At 43.7% G+C, this 19,582-nt stretch overlaps 1 protein-coding gene across 2 annotated transcripts in view; it reads left to right on the forward strand.

The window, feature by feature from the left end:
* Positions 1-1,075: 1,075 nt before the first annotated feature.
* NPHP3 (nephrocystin 3) overlaps positions 1,076-19,582 on the forward strand; it is a 39,481-nt gene continuing 20,974 nt past the window's right edge. For both annotated transcript variants that reach the window (XM_060280638.1, XM_060280639.1), the window contains exons 1-14: positions 1,076-2,619; positions 2,889-3,014; positions 3,506-3,656; positions 5,273-5,425; positions 5,826-5,959; positions 7,339-7,499; positions 8,080-8,227; positions 9,443-9,517; positions 10,365-10,544; positions 12,637-12,740; positions 14,532-14,646; positions 16,777-16,920; positions 17,801-17,898; positions 19,272-19,374. In XM_060280638.1, the coding sequence (XP_060136621.1) occupies positions 2,266-2,619; positions 2,889-3,014; positions 3,506-3,656; positions 5,273-5,425; positions 5,826-5,959; positions 7,339-7,499; positions 8,080-8,227; positions 9,443-9,517; positions 10,365-10,544; positions 12,637-12,740; positions 14,532-14,646; positions 16,777-16,920; positions 17,801-17,898; positions 19,272-19,374 (2,046 nt within the window). In that variant the 5' untranslated portion in view covers positions 1,076-2,265. The remainder of the gene's footprint in view (positions 2,620-2,888; positions 3,015-3,505; positions 3,657-5,272; positions 5,426-5,825; positions 5,960-7,338; positions 7,500-8,079; positions 8,228-9,442; positions 9,518-10,364; positions 10,545-12,636; positions 12,741-14,531; positions 14,647-16,776; positions 16,921-17,800; positions 17,899-19,271; positions 19,375-19,582) is intronic.

Raw genomic sequence — 19,582 nt, forward strand, 5'->3', positions numbered from 1 at the left:
TCAGGGCTGATTTCCTTCAGAATGGATAGGTTTGATCTTCTTGCAGTCCATGGGACTCTTAAGAGTCTCCTCCAGCACCAGAATTCAAAAGCATCAATTATTCGGCGATCAGCCTTTATGGTCCAGCTCTCACTTCCATACATCACTATTGGGAAAACCATAGCTTTAAATATACGGACCTTTGTCAGCAAGGTGATGTCTCTGCTTTTTAAGATGCTGTCTAGGTTTGTCATTGCTTTTCTCCCAAGAAGCAGGCGTCTTTTAATTTCGTGACTGCTGTCACCATCTGCAGTGATCAAGGAGCCCAAGAAAGTAAAATCTCTCATTAAAGCACATGACTTCCCTCAAATAATCCTGTGCACCAGTTTACCCTTCACCAAGCTACAATTCCCAGCACCTTTAACCTACAGTTCCCAGGATCTTTGGTGGTGTTGTGGGAGCAAAGTGTTTTGCCACATGGCTTTGGAAGGTAGGACTTGATTCCAACTAAACATTAGGCAGAACTTTAAAAACTTTTTTTTAAAAAATTAGTTTTTGTTAAGGATTTTCTATGCGTGTGTTACAAAATAGATAAAAAGTACAGTACATCTATCAATTCATAAGAGTCTTTTTTCACAGTTAGTTTACACTGAGCGAGAGACATTTTTTGACACAGACAGACACCTGGTCTCCCTCGGGAGGTTGTGGCCTCTTCCTTCCTTGGAGGTTTCCTTAAGCAGCGCTTGGATGGCCATCTGTCGTGGATGCTTTAGCTGAGATTCCTGCATGGAGGGGGGTGCGGGGGCTGGACTAGATGACCCTTGGGGCTCCCATCCAACAACTCTGCGGCTCTGTGATTCAAGCACACTGAGGCCGTTGACCAGCTGCAAACCCTCCGGATGGGTCTGAGCTGCGAAAGTTGGGAGAGAGAGAAGAAGTAGCCGCGCGATGCAAAGTCGCGAGCGCAGACACCGGGCGCTGAGCCTTCTTCCCTCAACTGCGCCTCCGTCCGCTGCCCGAGGCAGGAGGGAGGGAGGGAGAAGCAGCCACGTCACTGCCTCCTCCTCCCTCTCCCTCTTTCCCCTTCCCTCCTTCCTTTCTCCCCCTCCGTTGCTGCGGGAAGCAGCGAGGGAGCTGCAAAAAGTCAGTCAGTCAGAGGAAGGCGGTCAAGCGCCTGGCCCCTCCTGCCTTCTTCGTCGGGCGCTCTGGGAAACTTTTGGCGACTTCTGCCTTCCTGCAAGGCTTCTTCTTTCCCCCGCCCTTCTGACTTCACTGGCCGGGGCGGGGGGCGCCAAACCTGTGGCTCACGTTTCTCCCCGCTACTTTTGTTTTAGTTTACCAAGGGAGGCGAAGGCCCTTTTGGCAAGAGGGGTGGAGATATTGACTGGACTGGGAAGTCTTGGGTCATCCCTGGGGTGGTAGGAGGGTTTCAGCCTTTTAGGAACGTCACGTCAGAACGCAGCCCGGCCCTGCGCGCGTGTTTACTTGCGAGTCGACGGGACTCGCCCCCTAGTAAGCGTGCATTATTAGGAGGAGCGCGGGACAGGGCGGACTTTGCGCTGCAAATCCTATATGCGTGTCTGTTCAGCAGGGAGCCCCATTGAGTTCACATGAACTTGCCCTCAGGTAAGTGTGTCTAAGGGTTGCACTGCTGTTCTGTCAGCCGGTGCCTCCGGGGATGAAAGTGGACCGAAAGGAAGTCTCACCCAGACCATTTCAGGAGACATTAATCGGTGAGTCAGGGATTGTTAGCTGGATGGGTAGATTCAGAAGTCAGGCGTGGTAGTAGTGATGGCTACTAGACTCTCACAATCTTTACTATGTGGCTACAGTCTTGGCTAGGTGGTGTAAGAATAGACCAGGAGGTCTATAAGAATGAGAATAATCCAGTGCTTGGTTTTACGAAAAACATAATACAATCACTCTTGCAAGGGGAGTAGGGTTGTCATCATCTACGTGCTGATTTAAAAATTAAAAAAATATTTCCCTGTTGAATATCTAGAAGATGCAGAGCCCCGAAGACTGTACTTTAAAAAACCCTGGCCATGTTGCGAACCTAAAGAGCTGGCTTGCTGAAGCAGCCGGACAATCTTGGAACAGTTCTTGGCTAACTGGGATGGGAGAAGGGAGGTCAGTCTGTAGCTATAGGGCTGGCACAGAGCTTTAAAGCTGCAGTTGCGGGTCTTGGCATAAATACGGAGGTTGGGTGAATGCCTGGCATCCTGGTGTGGCCTTTGAGTAAGGCAGTTACTTCCATCAAGAAGATACAGGGTTGAGGAAGGAGCTATGGGGACTGCTTCATCGTTGGTGAACCCAATCGGCACAGTTGGGGAGGTGATTGAAGACACGTATGAGGGAGGTGGTGGTGAAGCTTGCGAGATCCCCGTGGAGGTGAAGCCCAAAGCCCGCCTGCTGCGCAGCTCCTTCCGCCGTGTAGGGACGTCGCGGCCTGGAGGCCTCATCGGAGCCAGCTTCAAGTCCACAGCGTCCGTACAGGAGTTGGAATGCATGGCAGAGTACGAGCGCCTGAAAAAGGAATACGAGATCTTCCGCATCAGCAAGAACAACGAGGTGGCCTCTATGATGAAAAAGGAGAACAAGCTGGATAAGGAGAACAAGCGGCTTCGGGCAGAGCTGCAGGTAACTGGAAAGGTTGGGGCAGCCACCACGGGCTGGCAAAAAGAGGCATAGGTTTACAAGACCAAACGTAATAAAACAACACCGCCACCACTTTGGAACTGGAGAGCAGCAGCTTGCAAGCTGCCAATTTTTCTATTCTAACACTTAAACGTTAACAGTCAAAACCATTGCTTAGCTGTAATTTTTCATCCTAGGAAGAATATATATATATATATATATATATATATATATATATATATATATATATATAAACACTGGTCTTTTTTTAGGCACTTCAGAAAACCTATCAAAAGATTCTCCGGGAGAAAGAAAGTGCTCTAGAGGCCAAATATCAAGCCATGGAGAGAGCAGCTACATTCGAACATGACCGGGACAAAGTCAAGAGGCAGTTCAAGGTAAATTGCTTCTTCTAACAGCCAATTCAGGTGCTGAGTGAAACCAGGACTGCCGCTGAGAAACAAAAAGAAGGTATCAATATGCTTGGGGAATATGCAAGGGGGGGGGACCTCCCTTCAACTCAGTGAGCACCAAACATGTATGCTGAGTTTCTGTTAGTGGGAGAAAACAAAACTAGAGGATGGAATCAAATGGAGCATTTTGAAGAAGGAAAAGTGGGCGGAGCCCTAAACAGGGCCACTCCACACTGCAAGATTTTGTTGCAGTTCCCATTTGTGTCTACTTATTTTCCTTCTGTCTTTCACATTGCATGGGGGTGGGGGGTGGGCTGAGGGTCCTGTCGCTTGTACATTGGAGTGTCCCAGTGGGTATTAATTTCATGCCAGCATGAAAGGACTCTCACATACTATTAAATGGTGTTTTATAACAGCTGTAAATTCTGGCTGGTCGGTAGGTTCATATAGTTAACTTTGCTTTTATATATATATAGATTTTTAGAGAAACCAAGGAAAATGAAATTCAGGATTTACTGAGGGCTAAGCGGGATCTGGAGGCAAAACTGCAGAGGCTGCAGGCTCAAGGCATCCAAGTGTTTGATCCTGAGGAGTCGGATTCAGATGACAGCTGCACTGAGGTTACCGGTAAGAATTTTATCCTGCTGCTTTTGCCAGTCGTGTGTGTGTGTGTGTGTGTGTGTGTGTGTGAATGTATATAAATGTGTAGCATAATGATAAGATAGAGAAAAAGCTATTGGCTTCTATTCCTGGTGGATTAAAAGAACTACTACATAATATTAACTTTTAAACAATGATAATCTGCTAAATTACTGCCCACCCACAAACTCATCACACAAGCCATTTCAAATTGTAGTATCGCTGTACGGTGATCCTCACGTGTACCACTGCCAAAAGATGCTGTTTGGCCGGCCCCCCAAATGTAATGTCGCACCCCACCCCAAACTCCTAGCGGTGCAAGATTCCATGGGTCTTCCATGGCGCTTCCCCAGTGTTCATGTTTCCTTTTGGAAATGAGGCACAGCAGAGACCGCAGTGTCTTTATTATTATTATTATTATTATTATTATTATTATTATTATTATTTATTATTTATACCCCGCCCATCTGGCTGGGTTTCCACCACCACTCTGGGCGGCTTCCAACAAATACCAAAATACATTAAAATATCACAGATTAAAAACTTCCCTAAACAGTGCTGCCTTTAGGTGTTTTCTAAATGTCAGGTAGTTGTTTATCTCCTTGACCTCCGATGGGAGGGCGTTCCACAGGGCAGGCGCCACTACCGAAAAGGCCCTCTGCCTGGTTCCCTGTAAGCTTTGCTTCTCGCAGTGAGGGAACCGCCAGAACGCCCTCGGCGCTGGATCTCAGTGTCCGGGCTGAACGATGGGGGTGGAGACGCTCCTTCAGGTATACAGGACCGATGCCATTTAGGGCTTTAAAGGTCAGCACCAACACTTTGAATTGTGCTCGGAAACATACTGGGAGCCAATGTAGGTCTCTTAGGACTGGTGTTATTTGGTCTTGGCGGCCACTCCCAGTCACCAGCCTAGCTGCCGCATTCTGGATTAATTGCAGTTTCCGGGTCACCTTCAAAGGTAGCCCCACGTAGAGCGCATTGCAGTAGTCCAAGCAGGAGATAACTAGAGCATGCACCACTCTGGTGAGACAGTCTGCGGGCAGGTAGGGTCTCAGCCTGCGTACCAGATGGAGCTGATACACAGCTGCCCTGGACACAGATAAGATATAAAGTTTTATCTACACATACATACAACCGAAGCCTACGATGGGGGGGGGGGGGTCGCAGCATTAACACCCCAAATGGGTCTTGATTTTCCTACAGCTGCACTCTTGGATTCAAACAGAAATCAAACATTGCTCTCAAATACTGTTCTGACACTCCAGCTTGCTGATTTAATTCACATCACTGCAACTCAACTCCTAAACTTAGGCTTTGCCCCTCTAACTATTTGCCATCTCACACAGAGTGCCTTTCCTTTGTTTCCCTTAATGGGCAATCATCCAAGATATTAGATCAACACCAGAAGCTAGCCTGGGTTATACAATGATAATAATCTGATTGCATTTTAAGCTGTTGTCGTACGTTACCTAATTTGATAATTCATCATTTGATTTATGTTATGCTGATTAAATTGTTGCATGTCGCCTAAATGACTAGGCAATTGATGACCAGTCTATGTAAACAATAGGTATCCACCAGTAAATGCTTGTTTCATTTTTAAGCCACTGGAGCTCAGACGGAGTATTGGACTGGTGGAGCTTTGGGAAGCGAGCCTTCCATGGGCAGCATGATACAGCTTCAGCAGTCCTTCCGAGGCCCTGAGTTTGCACATAGCTCCATAGATGTGGAAGGGCCATTTGCAAATGTCAACAGAGGTAAGGGGTTGGTTCTCTCTGAAGCAAGAGTAATTAAAATTTTAAAAGATCGGGGACCAAATCTTGCAGTGTTGTATCACTTCAAGACAAACTTTGGCTGAAATGCGGAGTCGAGCTACAGAACAATTCATCTCTCTCTCTCTCTCTGTGTGTGTGAAGCCACCCAAAGGGACTTCTTTTCTTAGCACACGTACTGCTTCGAAACGTGACATTCAGTTTAAAGAAATATTGATGAATGAGCAACATTTTGTGGCCCTTAAGGCCAACTGCATACTGTCCCCTGCGGCTGTTGGAAGAGCTAGCTGGGAGGGATTGACTGGGTGGGTTGCATTGAGCTGATTGGTGGTTTTGAATTGGCTAACAGTGTGCTTTTGTGTGTTGTCTTTTCTTACATTTGCAGATGACTGGGATGCAGCTGTTGCCAGTTTATTGCAGGTCACTCCCTTGTTTTCCCACTCTTTGTGGAGCAATACAGTAAGGGTGTATCTTATCAGTACAGAAGAGACTCAGCAAGAAGTAGACATCTTCATACAGGTGAGAAAAATGAGTGCAGGGTATACTAGTGATTTTTAACACTTTTCTGCATTGTCCTGCCTTCTGTTGTCACAACAATTTGCAATCTTCTTCACACAGACAGTAAACCGTATCCTGATTTCACTGTTTTCAAAACAGGGAACATTGCCCAGTTAGTAGAGCCTGTGTTTTGTATTTATAAGATTTCTAGGTTTCTGCTTGGCATTTTCCAGTTTAAAAGTAATTTTGAGTAATATTGCTGAGCTGGGTTTTCTGCCTCAAGGTATAGAGAACTGCTCCCCACCAGAGTAGACAGTATGAGCCTTAATTATATTACTTGGCTCATAAAGAATGTGGCTTTTTTCTGTCACATGGAGTGGAATTTTCTGAATTTATGACGCCTTGGTGACCTGGTGTGTGACACAATGAATCACTTCAGTGCAAAGAGTGTATTCTGGCTGTGTGACACAGCAAGTTTATTTTGAATTTTGGTTTGATCAGAATATAACTTCCACCCACCTGGTTGTAGTCCACGCTGTCATTTATTTACCTATCTGCCAACAAAATCTCAGTATGAAGTACAGCAAATGCAGAAGTGTTTTATTATAGGTATGCTTAACTTGAAATGCCCCTGGGCTTTTGCAAACCTTTTCGAGAAAGGGAAGTTCAAACCCCTCCAGACCAGAACTGCTGCCTTCAATTTGAACCTACCTGAACACTAAAATCAATGCTGAAATGTGGATTCTGCGACCACTGGAGGTGCACAGGGTGGGTACCAGTGCTGTGGAACAGTCTCCCAACAGAGGTCTGTCCAACACCATTGCTACCCATGTTTTGTGGAGCAATGAAAATACGGCTGTACCAGTGAGCTTTTGGGTCTTCCGTCAGCTGATTTGAAACTCTTCTGTTTTCAACTGTGCGTGAAATCGTGTTGTGATCTTGGATATTATTCTTGTGCTTGTATAATATATTGTTTTGATCTTTCAGTGCTATCTTTGCTCGGTTGTGTGAACCAGTTTGAGTATCCTTGTATAGAAAAGCGAGTTATAAATTATTGTAAGTAAATAAATCTGAGAATCAAGAGAATGGGACTGTCTCTTGGCATGTCCTTGGCATTATCCAGAGCATCTTGTAGCTAACGGGAGAGAAAACAAATTGAATTAGGAAGGAAGGTGCATATCAAATGACTCTCAGGCTTATAACCCACTACTAGTAATCATTTATGAATGACTGTGGCTGAGAGTAGACAATGGTTAACAGTGATTACTGCTAGCCAGAGTTTCTTGTGTTAACCCTGATTAAGATCCCAGTGAAACAATGGTTTAGCTTGCTCAATCTTGTTTTTTGTGATGGCAATTTAGCACCCATAACAAAAACCACATTTTCCTCTCGACTTTCAGAAATACTCTCCCAAACTTCGGAAATATTGTGAAACAATGGAATACTTCTTCCAAGCTGTCCATTTTCCGGTAGAAACTGAAAGTGCTTTCCAGGCTGTGAGAAAATGGGAAATTGAGAAAAGCTCTTTAGCCATTTTGTTCCTGCATCTAAATTTGCCAAGGTGAGCTAGCAGCTTAGGAGACTGTTAAGCAGAAACAGGCAAGTACGGTACATCAGTAAAAGAAGACTACCGGTATGTCACTAAGATGTTCCTGGGTATATGGAATATATTTTCAATCAGTTTTGTTTTTAAATACTTGAATACAGAACCTGCCTTAAACCAGGTTTAAAAACTCAGCTTGTCTCAGCACCTCAGGTTTTCTAACATACTCTGAAGTGCGCTTACTTTAATCAAATGTATACACCAGCATTCTTCTTAGGAAGAATTCTAAGAGCACAATATCTAATGCCTACTTACTGTGTTTAATAGGGTTTATAGGATTGCAGCCTAAGGGTAGTTTTCCTTAACAGACCCACTTGGTTTTATTTATTTATGTTTGTTTCTTTACAACTCTGAATCTCAGGACGTTTTGCCCTCAGTTTTTTAAAGGCATGTTGCTTCTTTTGTGATAAAAAAGGCTTGTCCCTTTTTGACTGGAGCCTTTTGTAGAAAAAAATGCACCCTTGGGGCTGATGTTGATGAAAACTGTGTGCTACAGCAGAATAGTATCTAGCACAAAAATGCTGGTTTTTAAATCTAGCTGCCTGCTGGATGAGTGCGAAGAAGCCTTCTTGAAAAACCCTGAAGGGAAGCCCCGGCTTATTTGCCACCGACTGGAAGATGGACAAGTCAGTTCAGATTCTGTGCAGCGATTAGTTGAGCAAGTTCGTTATGTGAACAAGACAAAGGTAATGAGAGTGTGCTGAAGGTTGGTACGTTTATCAGTTTTCTTATTATGTAGAAGCTGATGTTAACATAAGTTGTATATGACGCCTTAAAAAAATTTTTTTTAAGGATAGTGCATACACAGGAAGATAATGGAATAGCCCACATTCAGGCAATTGGATACTACCTGATCGTGCAATCCCAAATCAATTTTGCTTCCCAGATAGCTGTGTACTGTTGTCATGCTACAAGAGTTATTTCTGTCTTTAATATCTAGTAGATAAAAGGTTGAGGTTTCCAAAAAGAGATATTGCTTCTAAGATTGCTGTGGTAGTAATCTTTTTCACCCTGAGCCCTAATGAGGAATATTTTTTATTTTATTTTTTTGGGCCTTCAAAATGTGCTTGTGTTTATGTAGTGCAGTTATGAAAAAAATGTTCTGTCTTTAAAATTAATTTCATTAAAAGAATGAAGATACTTCGAATTTCTCTTCCCTTTGCAATACTAGCAATTCATTTTGTCTTCTGTCATTCCTTCCCTTTGTAATTACTGAGTTTGAAATGGCTGTTGGGTGGTTATTCCATAAAAGGTAAAGGTAAAGGGACCCCTGACCGCTAGGTCCAGTCGCGGACGACTCTGGGGTTGTGGCGCTCATCTCGCTTTACTGGCCGAGGGAGCTGGCGTACAGCTCCTGTTTACCTTCCTGCCGGAGCGGTACCTATTTATCTACTTGTACTTTGACGTGCTTTTGAACTGCTAGGTTGGCAGGAGCTGGGACCGAGTGACGGGAGCTCACCCCATTCTGGGGATCCTAGGCTCTGTGGTTTAACCCACAGTGCCACCCACATGCCTGGTTATTCCATAGTGGTGCAAATTTTAAATACAGCCCTTCATCCAAATATGCAGCTTGGCCGGATGATCCACACCCTTTGAAAAGCAGCAGCCCCATTTAATTCTTTTTGCTAAATTTAATTTTAAAATGTAAATAAGTTTGTGTATGTTTGTAACGAAGCAATTTTTAAAAGGAAAACAGTAGCTCATCTAGGCTTCCTATGGAATCAGGAGATTTAATTATTGTTGCCTAGGAGAGTAGTATGCTGAACTGGCTTTCTTTTTTTCTTTCTTTTTTTAAGTGTGCAAATATTTGCTGAATAAGATGCCCAAGGCCTGTAAAAATAACCTACTTCTGTCTGGAGATGTAGTCTTTTCAGAATCATTTCTCTCTCCTCCTACCCCAGATCATCAGCCATATGGGAGGAGAAGAGGAAGGAGCCCGTGAAGTCTATAATTATGTGGAAAAGACCATAAAACAGGTATTTCCCCCAAAAGCCAGTTGGCTGGTGGGAAAGCGGCATATAAATGCTGTGATATTTTTTATTTTTAAAAAAGGAGTAAATCGACATGGGGTTCTTGACTTTCGTTTCCATAAATTGGGGTTGCTTCACACATTGTATTATTATATGCATATCTAAAGCGTATTTAAAAGCATCTTATTTAAAGCCAGAGGGGGAAACCAACTAATTGCAGGTTTCAGTAATATCCAAACTTTGGGAAGCTGTGGGTTGCTTGAACTATGGTTGGTGAGAACTAGCAAAGATCTGAAATCATGATTTGATTCCGTAACTACCCTGAAATCGTAAAAAAAGAAAGAAAGGTAAAGCACCCCTGGATGGTTAAGTCTAGTCAAAGGCCACTATGGGATTGTGGTGCTTATCTCTCTTTCAGGCCGAGGGAGCCACCATTTGTCCACAGACAGCTTTCTGAGTCATGTGGCCAGCGTCACTTAAACTGATTCTGGCACAACGAAATACCGTGACAGAAACCAGAGCAGTGCACGGAAACACCATTTACCTTCCCATCACAGTAGTACCTATTCATCTACTTGCACTGGCATGCTTCTGAACTGCTAGGTTGGCAGGAGCTGGGACAGAGCAATGGGAGCTCACCCTGTCGTGGGGATTCAAACCACCAACCTTCCGATTGGCAAGCCCTAGGCTCTGTGGTTTAGACCACAGTGCCACCCGCGTCCCTGAGGAATATATAGCTGAGCATTCCCACCCCCCCTTCCAAACTCACTCACAATAATGGATGGCACTGACCACTTCGTGGGCAAGAGTCACTCACTTCTTCTTCATAGGATTTGCTTTTCTGCTAACATAGGATATACTGGGCTGTGAAATTACACAGCTGGAAAGGAAGGGTGCAACAGACAGTGCCGAGCCTTCCATTCCCGAAGAGGAAATTTTTGGAGACGTGCTGTGGGATGCGCACGATGAACAGGAACAGATGGAGGCATTCCAGCAGGCATCCAGTTCAACTTCAGAGCTAGGATTTGAGAAAGTAAGTTTGTGCCCTATTTTAAGGCACACATAAGTGTTTGTGTCTGTTTTCCTTCACTTGCAGCAGGGCTGCCACTCTTGCAAGAGGAGTGGGATGTGCAAACATCCCCGGAGGCACTCAGTCCTCAGGCTGAAGGAGGCCATATGTCTCAGGCAGACGATTGGGTTGGTTTTGGGACAAATGCCAAATGTGCCTATACCAAGGAGGAAGTGTAATGATCGTATTCCAGCTGGCTGTATGCTTCCTTACTATTTAAGTAACAAGTATAAAAACTTACCTTAAGTCTAGGCTGCTCCCAGACAAAAGTTTTCTGAGTGCTTTCCAGCAATCATGCTCATTCTGCCAGCGATGTTTACTGACTGGGGTTCTCCCCCCCAAAAAAAATGAACCCTGAATTTTTTAATTTTATTGACATTGACGCTGCATTTATGTTGTATTTTATGCTGTTTTTAAGTCACATTTTCATGTTTTATATTTGCTGTTAGCCGCCCTGAGCTCGGTTTTTAAACCGGGAAGGGCGGGGTATAAATAAAATTGTATTATTATTATTATTATTATTATTATTATTATTACAGTGGTGCCTCGCTTAACGAATGCCCTGCTTAACGAAATTTCCGCTTAACAAAAGGTTTTTTCTAGTGGGGGTTGCCTCGCTAGACGAATTCGTTTTACGAAATATTCGTCTAGCGAATCGTGGTTTCTCATAGGAATGCATTGAAATTCAATTAATGCGTTCCTATGGGCAAAATTTTTTTTAAAAAAATTCAATGCATTCCTATGGGATTCGCTAGACGAATTTTTCGTTATAAGAAAAGACCCGTGGAACGAATTAAATTCGTCTAGCGAGGCACCACTGTATTATTATTATTATTATTATTATTATTATTATTATTATTATTATTATACCCTGTTGCTGCAATCCACTGGTTTCTTTCAGGCCCAGGAATTCTAAACAGAAAACGGTTGGCAAGAAGGGCACCAACTCTGTGCATACATTCCTTTGCACATGGAGGTGTGCTTCCTCTGTGTTTTAATCAAGAGGCAGCGCATGCACAGGGGAGCTGCTTGTGCAATGGAGCATGCGCAGGGGCCTGGATTGTGTATAATGGCTTGGCTTCCAAGACTCCAGAAAGCATATTTGAAGGGGGAAATGTACTCATGTTAGCTCACGGAATAGTGGTGCTCCTAGAGTTCAAAAAGTCATACATTGGAAGAAATTGTTTCATGCTAAGTGAATTTAAGAGTTTTGCTGATGTATCTTTTCTATCACTTTTACATAAACCAATGTTGGAAGGATTGCACCTGTTTCTGGGTATGTTGAATTTCAGTACAGTATATTGGCTGTAAGAGGAGATTCTGCATTTTGGTTGGGAGCGGCATAGGCTAAACGCAGAGCTTTCCCTCCAGAATTTTGAAGAACCATACTAAATCTTTTAGTTATAAGAGCGTGTGCTATGACACTTTCAATGAAGTGATGGTGAGAGTCACCTAATTGAATATCTGACTTTAAAGGGGGGGGGGCAAAAGCATCCAGACATCCAAGTCTACTTGTGAAATATTTATGTGGTTTGCATATGATGGTTAATAGTTTGCTGTGATCGTGCCTTGGAGAGCTATTTTGCTCCTCCCACTCATGCATAGAGGAAACAAACAATGAACCCTGGTTCAGGCATAAGCACAAAGCCAGCAGTCATTATTTGTTTCCTCTGTGCATGAGTCGTGAGCAAAAGAGCCCTCTTATCATAGTAACCTATTAACTATGTGGTGCATGAATGGGGCCAGTATTTGAGAAAGTAAGCTTAGCTCAGCTCTGCCTCTGCTGAGTGATGTGGCTACTACGTTTGTGAGCTAATCTGTGATCAAGACAGTGTCATTAATAATACTAATGCGGACACAAGCCAATTAAATTCAGTGTGACTTACGAGTCAATGTGGTTAGCACTGAGCGTTTGGGGGGACCCAATATGCTGTTATATCTTCTTCTTATATCACACAGAGCCTCAAGATCAAGTAGATGCTTAGATTTTTGAATCACTCTGTTTCTCGACTTAACCCCAGAGCTCTTTGTTACAACGCCTGGTTTTTGTTTGCAGTATTACGAACGCCTGAATGACTTGGTGGCAGCCCCAGCACCAATCCCACCCCTTCTCGTGTCTGGAGGACCAGGCTCAGGAAAATCTCTCCTTTTGTCAAAATGGTATAGTCTTTTTAAATGTTTTCCTTGTTTCTTTTTATATTACCCCCGTCCTCATAAGGTAAAGGGTAAAGGGACCCCTGACCATTAGGTCCAGTTGTGACCGACTCTTGGGTTGCGGTGCTCATCTCTCATTATTGGCCGAGGGAGCTGGTGTACAGCTTCCAGGTCATGTGGCCAGCATGACAAAGCCGCTTCTGGCGAACCAGAGCAGCACACGGAAACATTGTATACCTTCCAGCTGTAGCGGTACCTATTTATCTACTTGCACTTTGACGTGCTTTTGAACTGCTAGGTTGGCAGGAGCTCACCCCATCGCGGGGATTCAAACCGCCGACCTTCTGATTGGCAAGCCCTAGGCTCTGTGGTTTAACCCACAGCACCACCATAGTTGTACCCAATAAAGTTGCAGGATATAACAGAGAAAGTAGACAAGAGCAGCCTTTCAGAGATGAACCAGATATGCCAGTCCTAGCATGACAGCTAAGGTGCCGTAATGGGGGAGCAATTGCCTTGACTAGAGCAGAGTTAGTATTTCTTTGGGACCTTCTTTTGCAAAATGGAGTCAAAACTCGACTCTAGCTCCTATAGAGGAACGGGGGGTCTGTTCATGCTGTGTCTCCTCCTCCTCCTTTCAGTTTTTTTAAACACCTCCCCCCCCCATGTTACATAGCAAAGATGGGGGATGCCATGGTCCTCTGGGTGTTGATTTCCCTGCCTAAATCCCATGGATGCTGCTGAGTAAGAAGTCCCAAGCCCACAAAATAGCTCTTGGATAGAAATAATCCTGGTAGATAGAAGGTACTCTGCAAATGTTCAAAAGCACGGTCCTCTCTTCAACCTTTTGGAAGCCAAGAGAAACTATTTTCAAGCAACAGGTGGACAGCCTGTTGCCTTCCGGCTGTTGCTGAACTACAGTTCCCATCAACCCCTTCCAGCAAGGCCAACGGTTGAGGATGATGGGATGGTAGTCCAGCAACATCTGGAGGGCCACAGGTTCTCTGTCCTGCTTCTATTGTGGCCACTCCCAAGTGTTTTGCCTTTCTATGGGTTGGGGAGGGGAGGAAGGAAATCCTGCACATGCCTAATAACTGCAGGGTCAGGTTTTTTGCCCCTTTTTAGTGGTCTCAAAATGGTTGAAGAGCAGGTCTGAGGTGGCACAGACCTTCCTCACCCACCGATTAACTACCTCTGCCTGTTGAGAGAAATCATTTGGCTGACAAGCCCCATAAACACGAATACCCTTCGGACAGAGTGGGTTGTCTCCGAATAATATGGTGTACAGGCTTTAAGTCCAGGCAGTTGGCTGCTCCTGTTCATCCGTTTGTCATGGCCAGAATGGTCATGGATGGTCAGAATGGTCAATTTGGCTAACGCCCCCTGAAAGCGCGATGCATTTGTAAGTGCTGTCAACAAACCCAGTGGCAGGACACATGTTGTGCATGCAGAAGGTCTCGAGTTTGAGGGCCCAGCACCTGGGGCAGGGCTGGGAATGAACCCTGCCTGGGAACTAGTACTGGGCTAAATGGACCAATGGTTTCCCACATTCCTATACAGCTTCCTACATTCCTATACTGGTCCCAATATTTCCCGTATACTGATCGTCCTTCTCTGCTCTTTTTTTTTTTTTTACATTAAAATACAGCCGTCTCAAAATATTAAAACCAGTAAAAGCAGTAAAACTAACATTCCAAAAGATCAGCGGCACCATTTAGATGCCATAATGCAACTTTGAAAATGTATGTTCACGAGAAACCCATCTTCTCCCTTGTTCTCTCTCCACCTTCTCCCTAGGATTCAGTTGCAACAGAAGCATTCGCCAAATACTCTCATCCTATATCATTTCGTTGGGAAACCTTTGTCTAGCAGTTCAGAGCCTGCGCTGATTCTCAGACGTCTCACTTTAAAGGTATTTAAAAAATAAATATTGGGCAGGGCAGAATCGTCAAAGTCTTTTTAAGGACCTGAATGCCTGTGTGCTAAAGAAGTCGAGAACTATTTTGTATTAATGGACCTTGAATTTCTGATTTGATTGAATTTAGTAGCCTGATTTGCATCTCACAATAAGCCGTCGTATGGTGTACTGTGAACATTCTGATCCCTGGCAAGGAGGTCATTCCCATTTTGTTCCTCCCTGGGCCTTCAGCTCAGCACGGGATTGCAGTGAAGCAAAGGTTTGGCTTAGCATGTTGTTGAACCTTGGACCACACTTAAGGCCTCTCCTCATTAACCATGGTGTGTAGCCAAGATTTGGTCTATGGTTACAGGTTGTGGTTGAGGAGAAGAGGCCTTAACCATGATCTTGGTTTTGGATGACATGCTAAGCTAAATGCTGACTTAGCTGGAGTGCTGAATTGACCCCCAAAACATGTGGCAGAGCAAAGTGGGCTGCATTTTCCTTCTTGGGAGCCAGCCACAGATTGACTTTGCATGATATTCGGACGTGATCAATATCTGCTTTGTCTCAAATGCCATGAAACTGCAAAAACAATCTCTGTGGCACTGAAATATATACAGTATATATCTTAGGAATACCAGTTAGTTCATAACAACAACAACAACCACCCTGAGAGTTAATGCACTGAGTAATATGTTTTCCTGGCTATTCCCAGCCATCTGGACAAAAAAGAAGAGACAGGTGGTATTTCATGTGTTTGAGGCTCCAGGCAAACCCAGTCGGCGTTTTTCAGTTGGCAGCACACTGCACTGCTGCTGAGTTTGTCTCTCTTGATTTAGATACATGCATTCATATTTTAAAAATAATACCCTATTTCAGGGACCCGAAAGTAGTGTGAAGGCAAAGTGAATCAGCGTCTACTATTGAAGCTGGGCCGCTCTGGCCTTGTGAGCTGCCTGGGAAGGGAACCATATGGAAGCCATTCTGCAAAGTATAAGTGTAGCAGTTGTTTAAAGATATGAATGTTCTTTTTTTAAAATAATAAAAAAGACGATTGTTCATTATGCTTGGCATTGATTTCATACGTGGGTCCTTGGTCCCCTCTCCCTGCCACCCAGAATGTTGTGTGGTTCCTCATATGCTGGGAAATGCCAGGTCAACCACTGGGACAAGAACAGTGATGTCGTAGCAGTTGTAACGACAGAGATCCCTTTCCCTGAATCTGAGCCAGTAAATCAACATTCTTCTCTACCCATCCACCTGTTCTGCATTCTACGGGCTATTCAGCCCCACTGGGAAGAAGTTTTAATAGGATACCACTAGGGCTGGGCGATATATCATCCAAAACCAGATCAAAGTCCATATTGTGGTATCTGTTTCATAATTTTTGACCTGGCAATCATGTGTCTGTGCATGTGTGTGCTATGCAAAAATCACAATGTGGGGAAAACCGCGAAGCCAGCCATTTCTTCTCTCGATTCCTGCAGCCCCTGTTAACTCTGCCAGCTCACCTCTCCCCTCCTGCAGCAGGGAGCAAATCACAAGAGGAGGTGCTGGCAAAAATCACGATGCAGGAAAAACCGTGAAGCCAGCCGATGTCTCTACATAGCTCCATCCTTATTTCAGACATTGTGATATATCGGTATATCGCAATGTTTAGCTGGTGATTTATCACAATGTTTAGCTGGTGATTTGTCACAATGTTGAAAAGCAGACATTGCCCAGCCCTATATACCACAACCTATTACGATGCAAGCAACAATTTGTAGCAAATCTATAGGACTGGGCAGTCAGGGATAGCATAATTCTCAATACTTTATTCTCCTGAAAGGAGAAATATTTATTCTCCTGAAAGGAGAATAAAACCAACCTAATGCTCTTCAATCCTGACACATCATAAAAGACTATATTTAATTGCAGCATCATTCACGTATCTCTGGAAGGAATTGCTCATCTTATTTTTAATAAAACAGATTTAAACAGAAGGCTATTTTAATCCACTTTTCGGTCCTCTTTACAAGGAAAATGCAAGAAATAGCATGTGGTCATATATTGCCTTTAATTTGCTGTTTCTGTGTGTCTCTGCTTCATCAACAATTAGGTAAAGCATACAGTATTTTACTCTCATTTACACTGTTGTAGCTTATGCAGCATTCCTGGTCAGTCTCACCTTTGACACTCGATCCAGTAAAGCTATTAGAAGAATTTCCTCGTTGGCTGGAGAAACTTTCTGCTCACCACCAAGGTGGCATTATAATAATTATTGACTCTATTGATCGGATCCAGGTAACATTTGCAGTATACTTGACTTGATAACTACTGAAAAATGAATTTAGAATTGTATTGATTATTGTGCATTAGCTATTTTACCATTCATCCTTTTCGTTGCTAATGGATGATGCTTATTCAATATTATTGAAGTGGGTTCTGGTTTTTTTAAGTTTGGGAGTGGTGGGCCTAGAACACAACACTGACTTTTGCAACACATTATGTAGAAGGGGGTGGGGGGAATCCGCTTATAGATGTTTACTGCAATCCCAGCGGCCACAGATACATAAACTTGGAAAGTGAAAACATGTGCCCCATTTCAGGGCCCTAAGCTACTGACGGTAATGGGGCCCTTTTTATGTCCAGCTGTCCTTTGTCAACAACAAATTGTCGCTGATTTTTGTGTTGAATATATGCTATATGGTAATTTATGGACCTAATAGGTAGCTAAAGCCATTTGCACATGCAGAATGTAGGCACCCTATATACAGAAATGAGGAAACCAGTGATATTTTAGGGAGCAGGCTAGCAGGCTTACTTACATTACTTACATCATAGGAGCCTACACAACACAAAACACTGTTGCTGTATGTAGGTTTTATTTTATTTGTTTTTTATCTTATATTTTGGAAATGTACATCCAGTTTTTCCCCTTTAATTTTTTGGGCCCCCCTCCCAAGAGAGTGGGGCCCTAAGCTATAGCTTGTTTAGCTTATACATAAATCTAGCACTGCACAATTTTCCTCCTGTGGGAGGCTATAGGAAATCCATGCACTTGTGACTTATGGGGGCTGCTGAAAGGGAAAAATCAGGGGTGTAACAGTTGTCCTGCGGTGGGGTGAAATCTGTGTTCTATTCAGCATGTTTATGAGTTTGAATTCAACTCTTTGTTTCTCAGCAAGCTGAAAAGCATATGAAATGGCTGATTGACCCCCTGCCAGTGAATGTGAGGGTTGTAGTGTCTGTGAATGTTGAAACTTGTCCCCCAGCATGGAGGTAAGTTTCTTCTGGAGATGCTCAAAAGCAATCTGTTTAAACTGTTTAGTTGGCAGGAGTCAGGAGGTGCCTTTAAGTCATCAACAAATGGTATTCTGCAAGAGGCCTCTTCAGTCACAAACTTGATGCTCAAACGACGCTTGCAGCATGACACCCTTTCCCAATATAAGGAATGGGGCAAGAGAGAGATGTAGGGGGAGCCACGTTGCATTTTCCTGCTGGGGGAGGGAGGGATGAACTGACCTGAAAGAGACCTAGGAGATGATTCAGAAAAGGCATGTGATCCTGGGACTCTGGCACTTCAGAGTGCAGAGTGCACTTGCTCTCATATAAAAAAATGCCATGCATTTTAAAGCTGTCTCATGGGGGAGAAGGCTAGGTTGTGATTCATCCTTGCCTTAAAGCTTTTGATATGCAATGTCGTCTCCACATAGAACTGCATTCAAACAGGAACCCCTATGCACCCAAGCCTGAATTATGAATCATTGATAGACCCAGGAACTGGAAAGCTAAATTTTATTTTTTGTGTTCAGTGTGCCTTACTTTTAGGAAAGTGTGTATAGAATTAATCTGGACATTTCCATGTCTCAATTTTTCCAGCAATAGAGCAATACTAGAAGCAGGAAGAAACCTGACTGCTTTTCTTTTGATGGTGATGGTGAAGGTTTTATTATTACAGTATATGCCTCCCATCCGACTGGGTTGCCCCAGCCACTCTGGGCGATTCCCAACATGTTGTTGTTGTTTAGTCGTTTAGTCGTGTCCGACTCTTCGTGACCCCATGGACCATAGCACGCCAGGCACTCCTGTCTTCCACTGCCTCCCGCAGTTTGGTCAGACTCATGTTGGTAGCTTCGAGAACACTGTCCAACAACATATTTAAACACAAAAAAACCTCAAACATTGAAAACATCCCTGTACAGGGCTGCCTTCAGATGTCTTCTAAAAGTACAGTAGTTGTTTATCTCATTGACATCTGAGGGGAGGATGTTCCATAGGGTGGGTGCCACTACCGAGAAGGCCCTCTGCCTGGTTCCCTGTAACTTCACTTCTAAGTGTTCTCTCTTAGAAGAGAATGGTAAGCCTCCTCCGTATTTATGGCTTTGAAATACAACCATTATCTCAAAAAAAAAGTTTTTATCTCCTGTGCACTAATCTTGGGTGAGGAGTGCATCTACTTGCAGTACTTTGGTATAGTCAGACTGCATAGATCAAAACTATATTATCACCCAAAGCTCAATAGTAAAGGCTTCAAATTGTGCATTAGATTTTTTATTTTTATTTTTTAAAATACTGTTCTAGTATTTGAATCTGTTCTTTACAAATGCTGCATTGCCAGCTAAGGAAGTGATTTCCCACTCTCTCACTGAAAGGTTGTGGCCAACCCTTCATCTCGATCCACTGAATGCAAAGGATGTGAAATCTCTCATTAATGAAGAATGCAGCTATGCGGACCTGAAGCTGACAAAAGAACAGGTATTGGTTCTTTATATATGTGCGAATGCTTTAGCCTGGGAGACATTATCTGCCGTCATAGTGAGAGTCCTTGACTCAAGAAGAAAACTCCTAAAGCTCCACCTGGGTAACTAAATTATTTGTTAAAATGAAGCAAAATGCTGTAAAATGTGGGAAACCAATAACTGCGCACTTCACTCAAAGGGCTCGATCCATCATGCATAAAATC

Source organism: Zootoca vivipara, chromosome 12 (genome assembly GCF_963506605.1).
Source record: "Zootoca vivipara chromosome 12, rZooViv1.1, whole genome shotgun sequence".
Classification (NCBI taxonomy): Eukaryota; Metazoa; Chordata; class Lepidosauria; order Squamata; family Lacertidae; genus Zootoca; species Zootoca vivipara.